Genomic DNA, 20,788 nt, shown 5'->3' with positions numbered 1-20,788 from the left:
CAATGATAAAAACTGAGTGAGAACTGGAAGTGTAGCTCAGTGTTAGAGTACTTGCCTAGCAGGCCTGAGGCCCTGGGTTCCATCCCCAGAACCACACACACACAAGATGGGTGGTAACTCTTGGACTCCTGCAGATAGGCCTTTCTGACCAGCATCAGTGAGCTCTTGTCTGGTAGGACCCATGGTTAGGCTCTGGGGAGGAGGTACCAGAAAAAACGTGATCGTGATGCCAGCTTCTCTTCTGCCTTCATGAACCACTGTGCTGCCAAGTCCTTTTGTTACCTCTTGGAAGAGAAACTTCCAGAAAGAAGCTACCTATTTTGTTTTAATAAAATCACAATGGTGGACATAGTGGCACACATTCATAATCCCAGCCCTTGGGAGGCTGAAGTAGGAGAATCACAAGTTTGAGGCCAGCCTGGGCTACATAGTGAGACTCAGGAAAAAAAAACAAACCACCACACAGGGCTGGGGATTTAGCTCAGTGGTGCCACTGCCTGCCTGGAAAGCACAAGGTTCAGAGTTCGATCCCCGGTACCAAAAAACAAACAAAACACCACACAGTGTTAAAGTCTTAAATACTAAGAGATCATTAGTCCAATTTCCATTTTACAGAAGGGAATCAGCACAATGATGTATCAGTACATAACTCGACAACTGGAGCACCGGTCCTCCAACTAGCCGGCGGGAAGCTTTTGGCAGCTGTATTTGGCAGATGAAGTCTCTAGGAGGGGGTCTTGGAAGCACTTAGAAAGTGAAGGTGGATATCAGTTCTTTCTGGTTAGAGGACAAAAGATTACCTGAGAAACTCAATTTACCCTTGCAGTGGGAGGCATATGGGGAACTGATTTGAGCTGAAGGTATGTCACCTGTGGGACCAGGCTCTGTGGCAGATTAGTCCGTGACAAGACTTTCAGGTCCCAAGTACTGAGTTCAGCAGGCGATGGTCGGAGGTTTGGGTACAAAACTGCTCAGAATGGGGGTGTGGAGTCCCGCATCCCCCAAGTGAAAAAGCGCAACTGCTCTTTACAAAGCTGTCTCTGGAAAGAACATGTACTTGGCAAATCAGACTAGGAACTGCCAAACACGTCCTTCATCCTTCCTCGTTGGCTCCGCCCAAAGCGTTGAGTCTGGAGTGGGACAGGTGGATCCTTCAATCTGATTCGACCCAATTTCTCCCGCCTTCCGCAATCACTTAACCAATGAGAGAGCGATGGGGGGGGTCTACCAAATGACGCTTTCGCCTTCCTTGAGTCTATGAGGCATTAGCCAATCAATGGATAGTTGATGGTTGCTAAGAAACACATGTGTGTAGCTCCACCCACAACTAGGATATAAGCCAATGAAAACTCGTATTTTGGACTATTGAGCCAAAACCAGGAGGTTAGATCCAGCGTCTAGCGCTGCCGCGCACGCGCAGATTGCGAAAGGCGCTGGAAGATAGCGGAGGTTCCGCCATTTTGCGGGAAGAGGAGCAACTCCGGCTGCAGTGCTGCTTTTCCAGCTGAGACTGTGGGAAATAGCTGCACTTCGCGTCCCCCCCACACACTCCTAAAGGAACGGAGAAAACCGGGACCCCCCGCTGCGGGGACCCGGAACTGGTGAGAAACCCCTAGACCTTGTCCCCCTTACGTCACCCATGTATGACGTTGCTGCGCGGCACCTCCCCCTGACGTCACGGGCAAAAAAAATTGTGTCATTAATAGAATCAGGCATACTTTTAAAATTAAAAACAAAACACGTCTTTTGGCTTATTGTGTTCTGGAACTGTTCATTACCTAAATGTAGCCCACTGAAAGGACTTTAGAGATCGTCATCCTCCTATACCGGTTATACCCTATGCTGATAACCATGCAGCTTCAAGGATGCCAGTGACTTTGATCTCTTTTCAAGTTCCCGCAGCGTGATCCCTAAAGTCATTCCTGTTGGAGAGGGAGCTTCGACCCTTTGCAGCCCGAGAGGAAACATACGTGTTTTCAGCTACCAGTGCCACCACTCAGACAGATAAGGGAATTGAGATTTCTTATGCTGGGCATGGTGACCCGCTTGTAATCGCAGCACTCTGGGAGGCTGAGGCAGGATTGCAAGATCGAGTCCAGTCTGGGCAATTTAGTGACTTAGTGAGACTCTGCCTTTAATAAAAGTTTTTTCCCTTCTCAACTTCAAGTACCTTGAAAACTGACATTCATTGTGTTATCCTTAATTGGCTTTTAACTTTATCATCCATAGATTCTGTAGGTATATGGTGAGGCCACGTGTGAGGATTGAGTACTGTACTGAAACACGGGTGTTTTTTTTGTTTTGTTTTGGTACCGAGGATCTAATTCTGGACCTTGTGCTTTCAAGGCAGGCAGTGGACCCACTGAGCTGAATCCCCGGCCCCTGAGACATGGGTTTTGGGAGAGAAGGTACCAATAAGTTACTTTTATTTTTTTGAGACTGGGTCTCGCTATGTAGTTCAGGCTGGCCTCAAACTCACAACAGTCTTCTTGCTAACACTCAGGAGGCCAGGGCAGGAAGATCAACTTGAGTTTGAGGCCAGGCTGGGTTACATAGGGAGACCCTATCTCAAAAAAACAACAGTAAACAAAAAGTAATCTGGCTCATTACACATCATGGAGAGAGCAATCATGCAGGCAATGTTTTTGTTTTTGTTTTGGTACCAGGGATCGAACTCAGGTCCTTGCGCTTGCGCAGCAGGCAGCGAAACCACTGAGCTAAACCCTCAGCCCCCTATTTTTGTTTTTTGAATTAGACGTGATCTGACTTCTTTTTCATGTACAAAAATCTACATTTATTCAAATAGTCATTTTTTACCCATTTTTTCCTTCTGTTTTCACTTTTCTTGTCCCTTCCTTTCTCCTTGTTTTTTTCTTGTTATGTTCTTAATTAAGCTACCTTCAGCTTTGAGGTGTTTGTGCCCAGCTCAGTGAGTTCACCCAGGAAATAGTGCTGCCATCACCCCTGGGACTCCAGCATTTGGTGAATTGTTCCTGAACTGGGGTAGCAGTGATCCTTCACCCTTCTTTGCCCCTTTGTAGGGTTTATGTGGTGGCTTGGGTTTTAGGATTACTGGTGTTAGAAGTCTAAGTATAGAAAGCCAGGATTGTAGGCTTCTAATATGGTTTTTGGAGCAGGGATGAAGGAATATAGTGTATATATGGACAGGATGGAATGGACCTTAACCCATTAATTAGGACAAAGAAAATTTGAAAACTACTGACCTGCAATGTGTGGTGGTGCATGCTTGTAATCCCAGCATTCACAAAGCTGAGGCAGAAGGATTGCCCTGAGTTTGAGTCTAAATTACATAATGAGACTTTGTCTCAAAAAAATAAATAGGGCCAGGGATTTACCTCAGTGGTGCCAGGCCTGTCTGACAAGTGCAAGGTCCTGAGTTTGATTCCTGGTACTGGGGAAAAAATTAAAAAATAAGCATAATCTTGTGAATCCACTGCCATTTAATGTGTGTCATTGTTGACAGAAATGTCATTATGTGTATGACTAAATATGTGTTTGAATAAGTTTGCTTATTTGTTTCTGAGTGAGCATTTCATACATTGAGTTTATTTCTAGAGGATAGTAAACTTGTAAAAAGTTTGGTTTTTCTGTGTTGTTACCCCTGGTATATAGTTTCACTTAAGTGACCAATTCTTTTTTTTTTTTTTTTTTTAACAGTGACCAATTCTTGAGCCTGGTGTGGTGGTGTATGCCTGTAATCCCACCACTGAGGAGGCTGAGGCAGGAAGGTGGCTGTGAGTTAAAGGCCAGCCTGAACTACATAGTGTCATCATCTGCCTGTGGGTCCTGCGGGGTTCCCCCTTACAGGGGATGGAACTCAGGACTTTGCACTTGTGAGGCAGGCGTGGGGCCACTGAGCTAAATTCCCCTGCTGTTTTTATTTTTTGAGACAGGATGATTTATTGAGACCTTATTTCAAAAATAGAAAGGATGGGAGATGTAGCTCAGTGTAGAGGCCCTGGTTTCCCCAGTACTTCAAGAAAATAGTAAAAATTTAATTTGCTGCTATTAAAGCTTGTATCTAGATGTCCCCCCAAAACTTCACATGCTCGTAGGCAGGGCTTCTAGGAGGTGACTGAATCATGGTTGTGATACAGGATTATAGGCACTATAACTGGATTAGTCCATTGATGGGTTTAGGATTGCTGAAGAGGGAACCACCATCAGTGGTGGGGGAGACACCAACTGATAGGCTTGCAGCTGGATGGAACATAAAGGTAAGGAATGCTGCTGCTTCCTGCCTGCCACACTACCCTTCCTTGAAGCCAGCCAACCATGGACTGAAACCTCTGCAGACTGTGAGCTGAAGTAAACCTTTTCTCCTTTAACTTGTGGGTGTCAGGTATTTTGTCCTAGCAACAAGAAAGTAGCTAAAACAGCTGAATTTCATTTCATTTTCCATTTCTTTTTGAGACACACTCTTGCTTGTATCTCAGGCTGGCTTTGAATTTAGAATCCTCCTATCTCATCCGCCAAGAACTGGGAATGCCAAGATTTCAGGTGTTTACCACTACTCCCAGCTTCTGTTTTTCATTTCTTTTAAAGTTAGGTTGTAAACCACATGAGAGGGAGGGCTGGGGATTTAGCTCAGTGGTGCCAGTCCTGCCTGGCAAGCAAAAGATCCTGAGTTCGATTCCCTGTACCAAAACCAAAAAAAAACACAACAAAATAAAAAACGTGAGAGAGAAGTAACCTAATGGCTAGAACATTAGAGTCAGAAGACCTCTTTGATCAAGAATTAATTTCTTCCTTGAGCTATATGACTTTGAACAGTTCACAAAACCTCACTTCTTAAAATCTGAATGGATCATTAAGCTGGGCGTGATAGTACATGCATCACCCCTGGGTAGTGATAGTAGCATCACTCCCTAGTAGCACTTGGGAGGGTGAGGCAGGAGCATTGCCACAAGTTCATGCCCAGTTTGGACTACATATGAGTTTAAGGCAAGCCTGAATTATATAGTGAGACCCTGTCTCAAAAAAAAAAAAGAAAAAGAAAATCTGGATAAATCAGACATTATCTTCTTCCAGCATATATTACCTTTGATTGCTAAGTAAATGTAAGGTTATTGTATGTGCTACCAAAGGGAGCATGAAATGTGAGGTTACTGTAGGAGATGGCATTCACTAGATTTTAGATATAACTTTGATTTAGTTTTGATTTCCAGTTTAAGCCTTAAATTTAGCTCCAAGTACACTTTTCCAAGAATCTTCTCTCTATAGTGTGCCCAACACAGTGCCTAGCAGTTGTAGGTACTATCAGTGGTGGCTGTAATTATTACACTTAGTAAATCATTGTACCAGGGTGTGGGCTCTGAGGGTAACCAGGACAGCATCGTTAAATGGTGTATTAGCTGCTTTAAAGAAGATAACGCTTTTGTGGCTATAAAAAGTGATTATGACAGCCTCTTTGCATCATTGATGTATATGTAATTGGTATACAGTAAAACTTTAAAGTGTATAATCTGGGGTTTTTTGATATGTATGAACATCCATAAAACTGTTACTTTCAAAGGGTTTTGTTTTTTTGTTTTTTGGGTTTTTTTGATAGGGATAGAACTCAGGACCTTGCACTTTTGAGGCAGGTTCGGTACCACTGAGCTAAATCCCTGGCCCTCAAAGGGTTTTTTTGATGCCCTTTTAAAATCCTTTCCATCTCTACCACCTGCTGTCCTCTACCCAGGTAACCACTGATCTGCTTTCTGTGACTGTTAATGAGTTTGCATGTTCTAGAATTTTATATAAATAGAGTCATTTTTGGTCTGGTTTCTTTTACTCTGTATAATTATTTTGAGATTTATCCATGTTGTATCATTAGTTCCAGACTAAGAATTTTTACTATTACTGATTTTGTTGGTACCTTTTACTTCTCCTGTTTGACAAATGTGTTCTGGGAAGATAGTTGCTAGATGTGAAAGCTTGTGGTGCAGGGTAGTTTCTACCATGCCTGGTGGACAGAAATGCTTCCAAGTGGGGTTGGTTAGCCTATCCCAGTTATCTGAACTCTAGTTGGTTTTGGACAGAAAATGCTTAGTGAGGTGCTGATCACTGATTCTCAGAGTATGTGGGGAAGAACTTAATGAAAATCTGCATCATTCTGGTGTTGCTTTGGTTGCTTCTGATTTTTAGTCTTGCATCTTTACCTTTTTTTTTTTCATGTTTGAGAAAAATTCTTTATTTTACTTTTTTTTTTTTTAAATTTTTAAAAATTTATATATTAATTGGTACATTTTAGGTATACAATACATTTACATTTATCATTGAGTGTTTGTACCTGAACATGATGGATCTTAGTTCTTATTTTTTTCACCATTACCTGTGCGCCCTTCACCCCCACCACCTTTCCCTATTTACATAGACTTTGTTTCCTTTTTTTTTTTTCTTTCTCATAATTTTTCCTTTCCTTTCTTCTCTTTCCCCTTCCCCTCCCGCCACCCCTACCCCTTTGGACCTTTTCCTATTTCAAATTATCAGTTATTTGTTTTAATCATTTTCATCCTTATTTACACTTTCAGTTTCTTACACTAGAGAAACTATTCGGTATTTACACATGTGTGTCCTATTTATTTCAGTTAAGAGTATGGCCTCAATATGCATCCATTTAGCCATAAATGACTCTTAGTTTCTCATTCTTTATGGCTGAGTAGTACTCCATTTTATAAAAAAAACTACATCATTTTTATCCAGTTTCCAGTTGATGGACACTTGGGCTGTTTCCAAACCTTAGCTATTACAGACTATGCCACTATAAACAGGTGCACGTATATCGCTGTGGTATGATTCTTTTAATTCTTTCGGGCAGATACACAGTAGGGGAATAGCTGGGTCAAATGGGACCTCCAGTCCTAGTTCTTTGAGGTATCTCCATACTGATTTCCACAGTGGTTGCACCAGTCTGCACTCCCACCAGCAATGGAGAAGGATTCCTTTCTCTCCACACCCCCGCCAGCATTTGTTATTGGTTGATTTCTTGATAGCAGCCATTCTTTGTGGGGTGAGGTGGAATCAGTGTTGTTTTCATCAGCATCTCTTGAATGACCAGTGATGTTGAACATTTTTTCATATATTTATTTGCTGTCTTTACTTCTTTGTCTGAGAAATGTTTGTTCATTTTGAATGCCCATTTTTGAATTGGGTCTTTGAATTTGGGAGGTCTGATATTTTTCAATTCTTTATATATTCTAGATAGTAGACCTTTGTCTGAGGTACAGCTGCTAAAAATTTCTTCCCATATTGTAGGTTGCATCTTTACCTTTTTATTGGAAATATGTGCCTGCTTTATGGTGTAAGTTTAAGCTAGTTATTTGTTCAGAGTTTTGAACAATACAGTGGAGGCCTAGTGTTCCTTGTGAAGTGAATAGTAATTTTTTTTTTGTTCTGGGGATCGAATTCAGGACCTTGCGCTTTTGAGGCAGGTGCAGTGCCGCTGAGCTAAATCCCCGGTACAAAGTGAATAGTAATTTTGAGTACCAGTGTTTTCTTTCCACAGATAAGGATCTGTACTGTATTTTGTCTCTACCTAGGTATTCGTCTCTTTCTAGACTCTTGATCATTTCTAAACCACAAGGCAGGACTAGTTCAGATCTGTACTGTGCAAAAATAAACCTCAGGTAAGCAGCAGCTGGTAAAATCCTTTAGAGTTCAAGAAACAGAATCGTATATCCTGAAGTCTGTTTCCTTTTTTTTTTTTTCTTTTTCTTTTTTCTTTTTTTGGAGATAAGGTCTCACTATGTAGTTCTGGCTGGCCTTGAACTCACTATGTAGCCCAGGCTGGCCTTGAGCTCACAGTGATACTTCTGCCTCAGCCCCCTGAGCACTAGGATCACATGCACTACCACTCCTGGCTTTGAAGTCTGTTTTTTTTTTTTGGTACCAGGGATTGAACTCGGGTCTTTGTGCTTGCAAGGCAGGAGGTGGAACCACTGAGCTAAATCCCTGGCCCTGGAGTGTGTTTCTTGAAGAGAAAAGGGAATGTGGTACTGGAATGGGAAGAAAAATATAAATCAGATTCTTATGTGTCAATATCCTCTCCTCAGCTCTGACATGATGGCGTCTGATGACTTTGATATAGTAATTGAGGCCATGCTGGAAGCTCCCTATAAAAAAGAGGAGGTAATATTCCCCAGCTCACCCCGGAATTGGGTTAATAAGAAAGCTCAGTTGTGGACCCACAATTTGAACATTTGTGAATCCTCTCCCTGCTTGTTTGTTGGGTCCAATGACTGTTTGTAAAAGGTATAGTCTTACTAAGGTTGGCTGGGGGTACCTGTACTCAAGGACTGTGCTTTTAGAGAGGGCCCTGCAATCCTGGGGTGGGCATGGCATGTGCTTTGTGGATAACTGAGTGACAATAAACAGTCCCTGTACCTCAGACTTAGGCCAAGTTTCTAACTCCTGGGAAATAATGTCAGTGGAAAAAATGTTGGGTAGCTGACCTTTGACATTAAAATCTGTCATTTTGATCACTTCCTTTTGGAAGCACTTCCTTTCTTCCTCTGTTATTCCCTTTGTTAGGAGATCTGGGTGCTCAAAAACTGGCTAGCTAATTGAGAGTATTGATTTCTTCTTGTCCACTTTTGTTCTTTTTGCCCAATGGAATCTGTGTCTGCTACCTTGTACCTTGTGACATTTTCCTGGGAAACTCCTCAGGATGAGCAGCAAAGGAAAGAGGTTAAAAAGGACAGTCCTAGCAGTGCCACTAGCAGCACCAGCCACAGTGGTAGTGGTACCAGCAGGAGCAACACCACCCGGGACACAAGCAAGTGAGTATGGAGTGAAGATGTGGGTTGGCAACTTGGGCAAGGGAAACAGCTGCATCCATTGGAGAAGCAGCCAGAACAGGAGGTGGTTGCTCTCAAGATGGCTGACTTTTAGTGATGGCTCCACTGAGTCATGGGAATAATGGTGGCTTGGTTTAATGATCTTCTAGCCTTTGCTTTCTGGTGTAGATTTGTGGTTCATTTCTAGCATTGACATACTTCATCTGAGTATAGTAAGAGAACTTTGGGCTGGAAACACTAGCTTTTACGGCCTTGAGGGAAGGAGGGGCATGGCCATTTGAGAGCCTGACAGGGGCTGTGTTTCAGTTAATACTGTGCAGCCAAAGTGAACCAGTGCCAGATCATATTCTGGGATTTGAGCTTCTGATGCATCCTATTTTAGCTTTGTCCTATTCTCATTCCTTTTCCTTGGGAGAGAGTGAAATCTCAGTTTCATTCTTTCATAGGAAGAAGAGGAGTCGGAGCCACAGTAGAAGCAGGGATAGAAAGTACAGGTCAGTAATTATGGGGGCTGTTAGGTTTGGGGAATTATTAAAATGGGAAGATACTGCAGAAGGCTGTGTGTTAAAGGCCACAAGAAGTTTTTTCTATCCATAGTCATAGTCGAGACCGAGACCGACATTGTGAGAGAAGGAGCGGGAGCCGAAGTGGTGATCGGCAGCAGCGACCCTGCAGCCAAAGCTGGGACCGTCCACATAGTAGTGAGTCACGAAGTCAAGACTGGCGGCGTGAGGATTATGTGCCCTATAGGCGTCTTCCACTTGCCACTGGGTATCACCTTTTGCTAATAATATCACTCTTGTATCTTAATCTGGTAGAACAAAATGTGTACTATGGATCCTGCCTGAGGGTACTGTGATAGGTAGGGTATTGGGTCAGTGGAGGGGTGGTACGGGTTGAGTAACCTGTATCTGAAATGCTTGGGACCAGACATGTTTGGGGCTGGTGGTTCTTCTTCTCTTTTGGAATTTTTGCATATATATAATGAGATACCTTGGGGGTGGGACTCAAGTCTTAAGTACAGAGTTCTGTTTATGTTGCATGTTTACCTAACACACATAGCTTGAGGGTAATTTTATATGTTGTTAGTGTGCCTTTGTTTTTGTTTAGTTCTTTGAGACAGGGTCTTGCTGTGTGGTCCAGGCTGGCCTCAAACTCATGGCAATCCTCCTGCCTCAGCCTCCTGAGTGTTGGGATTATAGCCATGTGCCATCAGGCCTGGCAGTTTGCTTTTTTTCTGACTGCAACTGCAGTTTTGGTATTTTCTACTTGTGGGTCATGTTGACACACAGCACAGTTTTGGATTTTATAGCATTTCAGATTAGGGATCCTCAGCCTGTGCTAAGAGTTTACTTGTGAGAAACAACAGACCAGTGTGAATACAGTTTTCCTTTTGCTTTTCTCTGTTCCTTAGGTGGAGGTATGGGCCCAGTAAGAGTCCTCATTTCAGAGAGAGGAGCCCGGTCAGGTGAGTTGATGTGAGCACTGGTTTAGGGATTATGAAGTATGAGTGAAAGCTTGGCTGAACCAGACTGCAGCAGGCATATATGTTACTTGGGTGTTAGCTAGAAAACAGTGACTGAGTCTTAAGAGGGGCAGTATCACCACATTTTACTCTTTTTTTTTAAATTTTTTATTTTTTATTAAATTCTTTTATTGGTACATTGTAGGTATACAACACAATTACATTTCTCAGTGGGAATTGTACCTTTACATAATGCATCTTGGTTCTTATTTTTTCCCCATTCCTAGCCCTCCCTCCACACCCTCCACCCTTCCCTACTTACAAAGACTTTATTTCCATTTTTTCCATTTCTCATCATTTTTCCTTTCCCTTCCTTCCTTTCCCCTGCCCCTCACACCATCCCTACCCCTTTGGACCTTTTCTTCCTATTTTGCATTATAGATTATTCATTCTAATCATTGGTACATTTTAGGTATACAATATAATGACATTCATCATTGGAAATTTGCACCTTTACATAGTCTCTCTTGGTTCTTATTTTTCACCCTTGCCCAGCCCTCCCTTCAACCCCTCCATTCCTCCCTATTTACAAAGATTTTGTTCCTGTTTTTCCGTTTTCTTATATTAATCCCATTCCCTTCTGTCCTTTCCCCTAGCCCTCCCACTTCCTTCCCCTTTGCCCCTTTTCTTCCTATTTCACATTACCTATTATACATTTAGTCCTTATTTACACTTTCAGCTTCTCACACCAGAGAAACTATTTGGTATTTATACAACCACATTTTACTCTTTAGGGAGCCAGTTGATAATCTGAGCCCTGAGGAGCGTGATGCCCGCACAGTTTTCTGTATGCAGTTAGCTGCCCGTATTCGGCCTCGCGATCTGGAGGACTTTTTTTCTGCAATTGGCAAGGTAACCTTCTCACCTTAGTTTTCTTCTGGGTAGTCTGTCTTCTTTTTTTTTTTCTTTTTGAGTAGTCTGTCTTCTGTCTATCTCTCATTATGCCCAACTCAGGATTTCCTTTGTGCTCTGGGATAGGTTCGTGATGTGCGTATCATCTCAGATCGCAACTCACGTCGATCTAAGGGCATTGCCTATGTGGAATTCTGTGACATCCAGTCTGTGCCACTGGCCATTGGTCTAACTGGGCAGCGGCTGCTGGGAGTACCTATCGTTGTGCAGGCCTCACAGGTGAGCAGGTTGAGACACTGACACAGTGCAAGACTGTAAGGTGGGGAGGAATATGGGACATGACCCATCATATATTTCCTCCTTCCACAGGCTGAGAAAAACCGACTGGCAGCCATGGCCAACAACCTGCAGAAGGGTAGTGGTGGACCAAAGCGTCTTTATGTGGGCTGCTTGCACTTCAATATTACCGAGGACATGCTTCGGGGCATCTTTGAGCCCTTTGGCAAAGTGAGTAGGAAATGAAAGCAAGCTTGGTGTGGTGGTGCACACCTGTAATTCCAGCTACTCTAGAGGCTGAGACAGGAGGGTTGTTAGTTCAAGTCCACCCTGGGGAATTTAGTGAGATCCTGTCTCAAAGAAATACAAAATAAAAAGGGCTGAGGCTGTAGCTCAGTGTGAAACCCCTGGGTTCAATCCCCAGTATTGCCAAAAAAAAAAAAAAAAAAAAGTGAGAGAAAACTCAAAGGGAATTGGAAAAGGTGGGGCGGTGACTGACCGCTATTCTTCCTGTCTGTGGTTAGCTCACCACACATATCGTGGACATTTTGCTCCATCCCATGAAAGCTAGCCTCTGTCTATTCCTTGCTATTCAGCAGATAAATAAGACATAATGAAATCAGATAATATCCTAGCTGGGCGCCTTGGTGCATGCCTGTAATCCCAGCACTTGGCAGGCTGAAGCAGGAGGAATGCTTCGAGTTTGAGGTCAGCCTGGGCTACCTAGTGAGACACTGTCTCAAAAAAAAAATCAAATAGTCCAGATTGAGAAAAACTAAATTAGAAAAAGTGTTTTGGGAAAAGAAGGCCTTTGTTGGGCGAGGAATGTAGCTCAGTGGCACAGTGCCTGCCTGGCAAGCTTGAGCCCCTGAGTTCAATTCTCAGTACCAAAAAAAAAAAAAAGATGGCCTTTGTCTTTTTTATCTTTTAAAAGTTAAATGTTCTTTGTGTTTGGAGAGATGTAATTTGTTGGCTAAAAAGTTTGAGGTATTTAGAACAGTCTGTAAGAAAGATTAAAGATGTAGGCTAGTGAAAAGATTATTAATTCCTTCATATTCTGCAGATTGAGAATATTGTCCTGATGAAGGATTCAGAGACAGGCCACTCTAAAGGTTATGGTTTCATTACGGTGAGTCTCTAGTCTTTTAACTTTTTTTTGGTACCAGGGATCAAACTCGGGTCCCTGCGCTTGTGCAGCAGGCAGTGAAACCATTGAGCTAAATCCCTGGCCCTAGTCTTTTAACTTTTAAATTTTACTTTGGGAGTTGTCCGCTTATCTGATTTTGCAGTTTAGCTTCATCCTCCACCTTTAGGAACTGTAAATGATCTATAAGCCCTGCTGCCTAAAGTGTGGACTAGTCTTCTGCCCCTTGAGATGAGTACAGTGGTTGAGTTCTTGGCTTTGTTCCCACACTCTGTCAATGGCCGCAGTATAGGAATGTCCCGGTGGTCAGCCAGCTTCCTAGGTGCTGCATCTTGCTTTTTGGGTAATAGTAATGATTCCAGGCCACAACTAGAAGGTTGGGGGCATGAGGGAGCTTAGGTATGGGCTTTTACTGACAGGCTTTATAAAATTGGTGTACTCTCAAGGTAGCGGTGGCAATAGGGAGTCATACTTCCCCCAGCACTGCCCCACTTGAAGCAGTTTCTCTATTGAGACGGGTCTTTGGATTAGAATAATACTGGAGAGAGAATGGCAAGGCTGCCTAGTAGCAGCAAGTCACCTTTTCTTAACATTCCAACAGAATCAATTCCATTGCCTGTAACTGGTTCTTCCAGCCCCATTTGACTCCAGGCTCAGAACTGGCTGCCAGCCACAGAATCCAATAGAAGCTGCTATTTTCTCGGCTTAATACAGGCAGCATGCACCCCTATAGTTGCCCATAGGGGAGGAGGTGGTAAGTTATGTTCTATTATGGAAATTGTTCACCTCAGAAGTATCCTGTAAAGGCAAGTCACCTATACCAGTGACCTAGGAACTGTCTGTACCATGCATGGGCCCTCGGGCAGCTAATATCAGAGTAAACAAAGCCAGCTGTGGCATCAGCGACTCCATAGTGACAAGTACCCATTTCAGGCTTTCTTCTGCCTTTTAAATCAGTTGCCTTGACACAGAAATAGCAGACTGGAAACCCTCTTCATACCAGGGTGCTGCTGGTGAAAGGGATGAGGAGCAGAGGCCCTCGGCAGGTCTCTTATCAGCAGCACTGGTGTGTATGTTTGAGTAGTGGTGCTGGCTGCTGTCAGCATTAGAGTGTTCCCTCCTAAGCCAGGGATCTGGAGTTCAGATTTCTAGTACTTGATTCAGAGATAAAACTTAAAATGAATTAAAAATCCAGGAGCTTTGGCTTTAGCCTGCCTTCCATTTTATATGCCCATCTGTAAAACAACCTGTCAGCCTAGATTCCCTGTAGATGATAGACTTTCTGCATTGCTCGATTCATAGTGGAGTTAAAGATTGAAAAGTGATTGCATATATAAGGCTCTAGGTTTAATCTCTAGTGCCACTCCCCCCCGCCAAAAAAAAGAAAGAAAAGCAGAGTTATCGTCACTGAATTAGTTGGTCCTTTTCAGGCAACTGGGGCAGTGGGGATCTTAGGTCACATGCCCTGAGAGTTTGTACTATAGTGAGCGTGCAACTTCCTTGGGATAGTAAGACTAGTCGGTATTAAACAGGCTTTGAGAGCAAGTCTGTGCCAGGAGGTAACTGACACAGCTTGGGTTCCTCATAGTTCTCAGAATCTGAGTGTGCCCGGCGGGCTGTGGAACAGTTGAACGGCTTTGAACTTGCTGGTCGACCTATGAGAGTTGGTCACCTGACTGAGCGGGCAGATGGTGGCACAGACATCACTTTTCCTGATGGGGACCAGGTGGTGGATCTGGGATCAGCAGGAGGACATTTGCAGCTCATGGCTAAAGGTAGGATGTTCCTATTGGGTGAAAAATACGGGGTTTAGGGCTGGCGGTGTGTAGCTCTGTGGTAGAGCACTTGCCCAGTGTGCATAAGAGCCTGGGTTTTATCCCCAGTGCTGTGGAAAACAAAAAACTTGGGGTTGAATTGTAGATCAAGGATTGGGACTTAACCTCACCTTTTCTTCTCCTGTAGGTTCTGGAATTCACCTGCCAATTACAGCTGCAGCTGCCCAGGCTGCTGCCTTGCAACTGAATGGAGTGGTTCCCTTGTCAGCTCTGAACCCAGCGGCTCTGACTGGTAGACTTAGACTTGGAAAAGGGAGTTAGTGGTTGGGCATGGAAAGAGGGAATGTTCTGTGCTCACTCAGCCACTCTGCCTTTTTTTTTTCTAGCTCTGAGTCCGGCCCTGAAGCTCACTTCACAGGCAGTTGCATCCCAGTGCTTCCAGCACCCCAGCCTTTTTACCCCCCAGACCATGTGAGTCTCAGGGTCTGGCTTATTTTCATTTCTGCTTTTCTTTTAGCTTCCCATTTACCCCTTTCCCTTGGCACAGGTAAATCAGTGGCTCGGCACACTACTTCCCTGTGCCTGTGGATCCTGCCACTTCCTTCTCCACATCTACTCTGCTACTTCCTGTCTTCTGTTTTGTGGATTAAGCCATCCTGAGGGCATGGACATTGATTATGGAGGAATTGGGAAGAAGGGCTGCTGCCCATGCCCCTTTGGGAATGGACTTCGTTGAGCAAAGCCCCCGGTTGAAGAGATCAGAATCTACACCTACACTGAATACCTGTTTGTTCTGTGTGTGGACTCTCAAGATGGCTTTCTTGCCCTTTCCCATCACATCTTAGTGATTTCTGATTCCTCCCCATTGGGAAGGCCATGGGGCATTAACTGATGAAATTAACCTGTCTCCCTTCCCTGCACCTTTACTCTGTAATCTGTTAAGGAGAACCTGGTGGACCTCTGGATCTTGAGGACATTGGAGTATAGAGTATATACCTTGAAAGCCCTGGTTTTCTGCTGCAAGGACCCTGGAGGACAGCTAGAACATGTGCATTGTGAAGCCTGCCTTAGGCCTGTTTGGCACAGAACTACTATTGTAGGTTCAGGATCTTGCTGGGAGGTGTGGGAATCATCTGTCCTGCAAAGTAATTGGGGTGCCTCTGGGGCTTTTGGAGTTCAGGAAAAGGTGGGATACCTTTCTAGTATCTTCATCTTCTTTTGCATACTTCTCTGTCCCAGGTCCTCCCTTTGGCCTAGGGTGGGAAGATGGAAGAGAGGCTGCTACTCCTCACCACTTCCTGTGTGCCTCTACCGTGGACTCGACCTCAATGGTCAAAGCCACGCCAACCCCCACTTGGACATGTGTGAGCCCTTCTCACTGGATTTTATACCCTGTGTTGTGTATAGGAATAAATAAATATATTTATATAGCTTGTCTTTTGTACAAAGTTTATATATATATGTAAAGTTTAAGTGTATTATATATATATGTAAACTTTGTACAAAAGACAACCTCCATGTTGTGGCTGCTGTCCATGTGGTCTGAGTCAGTTGGTATGTCTGTATAATATTACCTTCTGAGCCAAAACCATGATGGTTGTAGGGATATAAAATACTAAACTTTATGCTTCCTACCTTGTAAGCGCAAGGTCCCGAGTTTGATCCCCGGCACCAATAAATAAATAAATAAAATATTCATCTTTAGAAAGCAAAATGGAGCTGAGTATGGTGGCAAACACCTGTGATCCCAGCACTCCAGGAGGCTGAGGCAGGAGAACTGCAAGTTCAGGCTCAGCCTGGGCAACTTAGTGAGTTCTTGTCTCCAAAAAAGGGGATATAGCTCATCTCAGTGTGTATTGTTGGGGTGGGGTATTGTAGATGGCTCACACCTGGGTGGAACTCCCTATCTGTGTCTGCATTACACTCTCAGCCACTTGGTTTACTCCATCTGTTGTCATCTTAACTGTCTCACCTCCATACCTACCTGCCCACGAGACACATTTCTAGGCTCCTGCTCTGTGCTTAAGGACAAATCTTATCTTTCCACCAGATGGCAGTGTTACTAGCACATCCTATGCCTTTCTTTGGGGGTGTTTTGTGATCTTGAGGAGCTTAAGTACCAGAGAAGCTTTTTAAGTTCACACTCTATCCTGTTGGGCTGACTTTGTGCCTCCTTTTGACACTAGTAGAAATCTCAGTCCAGTATCCAAAGGCCTTTGGATATTAGCTGTATACATCCAGGCTTCCCTGACCTGATGTCTACTATTTGTTGGTCAGTTCTGTCAGCCCTTGCTTTTCATATATAGCTCTGCCTGGGAGTAACAGGCTTGGGACCAGTGGATTCTGGAAAGCTGGTTATTTCAGTAACAGTCCTGTGTAAAGAGAAGGAAGTGCACCTGCCCCTGCTTGTTCTGTGTAACAAGGGGGTGGGAAAGAGGCTGGCTCACTACCCTAGGAACCAGCTGAAAAGAGAAGGCCTGAATTCAGGGGCAGGGTTCTGTGGGGTTCCTCCATTCTTTACCGATCTCTATGGCAACAGAATGTTAAGACTTTATTATGCTAAAAATATGGATAATTGCTGTTAGGCTTTAATTTGTCAGCTCTCAGACTTCTAAGTGGGATGATGGTTTTGGGCTGGTGTTAGTCTCTGAGGTTGTGCCTGCTTGTGTCATAGAAGGCGAGGGGGATTCTGGACTAGCTCCTGAGTTTTGCGGGCCAGCAGTCTCACTTGCTCTTCACTGTCACCCCCATACTCCCTGGTCCTACCCTAGTTTGCTTTCTGGACCTGGGGGAAGGGATGCACTGTTTAATTTAATTTTTTCTTTTTTTGGTACCAGGCATTGAACTCGGGTCCTTGCGCTTGTGCAGCACGCGGTGAAACCACTGAGCTAAATCCCCGGCCCGGGATGCACTATTTTAAAGTAGGAATTTCTGGCTTTGATCCAGCCCCCACCGATAGTATTGATTTGGCTGCTAATGCATCCTTAGAGGTTCAGTGGGGGCCATTTTCATTAGTCATCCTGAGGCCATGAGCTTGGACTCCTCCAGGTTATTATGTGCTCAAGCCTTGCTTCCCTGTCCTGCTGAGATGGCTCCATTTCTGCTTGATTTCCTCATGCTCCCATCCCTTGCTACTTTGGCTTTCTGAAACATTGGCCCTTCTGTGACAGTTCCTCCTTGCTCCCTGTTCCTCCTCATACAGCCTTTTGCTAGAGGGAACTGGTGGAAGTAAGAAACATCTAAGACAACTTCTGCTCTGGTCTTAACCCATATAAGATGATGGCATCTAGTGGGTGACAGCTGGTGTCACTGTGCGTGACTCATTACCTCCTTGTTGCTCATCCCTCCTTAGGGGGTGATCAGAGTGGAAAGAAGGGGGCAGTGAACAGCCTCTGTGCCTAGCCTCAGGTAAAAGAAACCTCCCTCCAGCTCTCCCACCCCAGCATGGGTGAGATAGACATAAAACTCTGACCCAGATTCTTTCCCAGTAGACTGAGAATTTCCCTATCAGGCCTCAGTTCTTGATAAGATTCTCACCTGACTTTGGACTTAGAGCCTATGCTTCTGTCTTCCCTAAGGCAGTACCACTTCTTCCTCTCTTTAACTGCTGTGTGTTGGCATAGGAATTCTGCCTGCCTCCTCAGACTCCAACTACTCGAGCTGTGAGCTATTGCTGGGGCTCACAGAGGCTTGACCTGTAAACCTTTAGTCTGACCCTTATGATGAGGGGAAATGGGTTAAAAATGTGAAGAGAGAACTCATACCACAGTCCATCTTTTCCTGTGGAGGAGGAGGTCTGATGAGAATAAAGGAGTAATACTTGAACAGTGAAAAGAGGCAACTGTCACTCTGAAAAAGGAGAAAGTAGAAGGTGCATATGATAATTGTTATGTCTGCAGGGTTTGTTGGTCAGGCCTGATTCTGATCACTTTATATGTATTAAATCATTCTCACAACTCTCAAGGTGAATTGTCTATTTTGAAAACAAAGTTGATACTCAAAGTGATTGAGTGATTAACTTGTTCAGTGATCTCACAGGAAGTTTGGGATTCCAATCCACACAGTCTGGCATCAGATCCCTTGACCTTACTTAACCTTACCTGCCTTTCAGCACCATTTTGGGAGCTAGGGCTTGGAATCAGTGGCCAAGTGTTGCTTTTCCTGTCTATACTCACTACTCTCAGTAGATACTGGTGTGTGTGGGTGGGTGCTGGGGATTGAACCTAGGACCTCACACATGCTAAGGAGGTGCTCTGCTTACTACTGAGCTACACCCCCAGCCATGATCCTGAATTTTTCTGCTTCATAGTCTTTGTTCATCTTGCTCTTTCTTCTGCTGGTTAAAATTCTATCCTGTTAGACCCTGAACTTTCTTAGTTGGAGTTAATCTCCTTTTTCAGTATTCCTCACCCTATTGTGGGTCATTCTGCCTTTATTTACAATTCTTTGTAAACTCTATTCCTAGATAATTATAGCCTGATGAGGCCATCACACAAGTCTTGTTCATTATTGCTTTGCCTTGCACATATTAAATGTTGAATTAATTCCCTCTCTATTAGAGTCAGAGTTGAGCTTTCCAAAGGCTATCTCTTCTAGCTTGCTTTCCCTGGCAGCTTCATCCTTTCCTTTCTCCAAAAGAGGATGCAGCTTTACTCTTATTGGTGTTACCATGGTAGCCTGATACTTTCTGTCTAAAGTGTTGCTTGCCATCCACCAGAGACTGATGTTTCCATGGCAACCAGGTGAAGGCAACTTTGATGAGCTAAATACAGGAGGGGAATTCTGGTCTGAGAAGCTGTGTATCTGAATCTTCTAGCTTCAGACATTCTTTCTCCCTCCCAACTTTTGCACTCTAAATCCAGAACTAGTTTGCTGTTGAGATTTGTGCCTGGTAGAGAGAACTATGTGAATGTGAGGCAAAGTAGACCAATCAACTGAAATCATAAGGGGGGAGGCAAGGAAAGAGCTGATCAAAGACCACTTTAAAAGGCTGGATGAGTTCTATTAGCTGTTCCAGATGATCTGTTCTCAAGAACCCTTAAGGAGTTGGCTGGAGTTACTGGAGAGCCATTAGGCAGTTATTTTTGAGAGCAATGGGTAGATGGATGAGGTGGTTGAAGACTGGAAAGGAGCCAGTCACTGCTGGGTTGCAGAAAGGGGAAACAATGACCTTGGAAATCAGACACTTGTCAAACTCTTGCCAGTGTTCCAGAAAGGATGAGAGCTTTACTCAGCTTTTTAAGCATTAGGAAGTCTACTTGTTTAGAATGAGGGGTGCTGAGAACTAGCTTCCTTTCCTCAACTCTGGCAACAAGCAAGCTATGGGACCTTTACCGTCTAGCAGAATGGTCACTCTGGAGCCACAGTGCATAGTTCAGATACCTCTTCCTTCACAAACTAGTTAAATAAGTGTGGGTACTTCTCTTATCTAACTCAGTCTCCTATAAAAAGAAGATAATAGTACCTATCTCCTAGGGATCTCCTAAGGATGTTGTGAAGATCAAATGAGATGCTGAACGTGAAGGGGTTTGAACGTGTTACTAGCTTCTTGTCATTACTCTCATTCCTCTGGGTGCCTCACTTCACTTCCTACCTGACCTCATTCTCTTCCCCAACTCCAGAGAATGCTCAGAGTTTACAGGGGGAGAAGCAGTGGTGAAAATAAATTTTCATTGTTCCTGGGCTAAAGTCCCATTGCTGAAAGGTCCTGTGTCTCATAAAACCAGCTTGCTTTCTAGTAAAACAAATCCCACTAGCCCAGTCTCATCATCCATTGGTTCTCAGAATTTAACCCAGGATGTGCTACATCCCTAGCTCTATTTTTAAGTGTTTTTTTTTTGTACTGGGGATCGAACTTGGGTCCTTACACTTGCGAGGCAGGTGGTGGAACCACTGAGCTAAATCCCCACCCTATTTTTAAATTTTAAGACAGGCTCTTGCTAAGTTTTTGTTTCCCAGAGTGCTGAGATTATGGAGGTAAACCAACACACCCGGCCCCCATCCCCTTTGTATGCCTGAGGCTCTGTCCATATAGTCAGATTGAAACCAGATGATTTAAAAAATTCAGGGTGAACCTCATCAAGGTACCTTCAAGGTGTACAGTGCCAGGGAGGAAAACCCCCAGAGCACTGGGTTGCATCTTTTTAGTGTCCTTCCTAACCACCTGCTAAACTCCTGTAGCACATGCCTTTGTTGGTCTCCAGAACCTTGCCCTACCTTTGTCATTTCTCTCCTAAATAAGTACTTTAAATCAGCACAACTCCTCAGCCCAAAGATAAATTATAATTTGACAAGCAAATGGAAAACTTGTAGTACAATACTGTTATCTCGGCCTCAGCTGCTAGTCTTCCCCCAAATAACCAACCCCAATAATGGCTTACCTGCAAGCCTTATGGGAAGCATATTGGGCCCCTCA

The 20,788-nt window shown here is 43.9% G+C and overlaps 1 protein-coding gene across 5 annotated transcripts; it reads left to right on the top strand.

The window, feature by feature from the left end:
- The first annotated feature begins 1,414 nt into the window (after positions 1–1,414).
- On the top strand, positions 1,415–16,067 carry Rbm23 (RNA binding motif protein 23). 5 transcript variants are annotated; one of them, XM_087197160.1, is made up of 15 exons: positions 1,415–1,601; positions 7,545–7,631; positions 8,058–8,133; positions 8,671–8,783; positions 9,248–9,295; positions 9,399–9,572; positions 10,216–10,269; positions 11,061–11,178; positions 11,305–11,457; positions 11,548–11,685; positions 12,518–12,583; positions 14,187–14,373; positions 14,561–14,665; positions 14,760–14,844; positions 15,613–16,067. In XM_087197160.1, exons 3-15 carry the CDS (start codon positions 8,065–8,067, stop codon positions 15,788–15,790), a joined length of 1,488 nt encoding a protein of 495 aa, XP_087053286.1. In that variant the 5' UTR covers positions 1,415–1,601; positions 7,545–7,631; positions 8,058–8,064; the 3' UTR covers positions 15,791–16,067. The 5 variants fall into 5 exon arrangements, with proteins under 5 accessions (XP_087053286.1, XP_087053287.1, XP_087053283.1 ...); XM_087197161.1 differs by lacking the exon at positions 15,613–16,067 and having other exon boundaries at positions 1,416–1,601; positions 14,760–15,037; XM_087197157.1 differs by lacking the exon at positions 7,545–7,631 and having other exon boundaries at positions 1,419–1,601.
- Positions 16,068–20,788: the final 4,721 nt, after the last annotated feature.

Source organism: Heterocephalus glaber, unplaced genomic scaffold (genome assembly GCF_053883595.1).
Source record: "Heterocephalus glaber isolate CG9 unplaced genomic scaffold, H.glaber_assembly_v1.0 deba00001662, whole genome shotgun sequence".
Classification (NCBI taxonomy): Eukaryota; Metazoa; Chordata; class Mammalia; order Rodentia; family Bathyergidae; genus Heterocephalus; species Heterocephalus glaber.
This window is presented reverse-complemented; position numbering and strand designations above follow the sequence as displayed.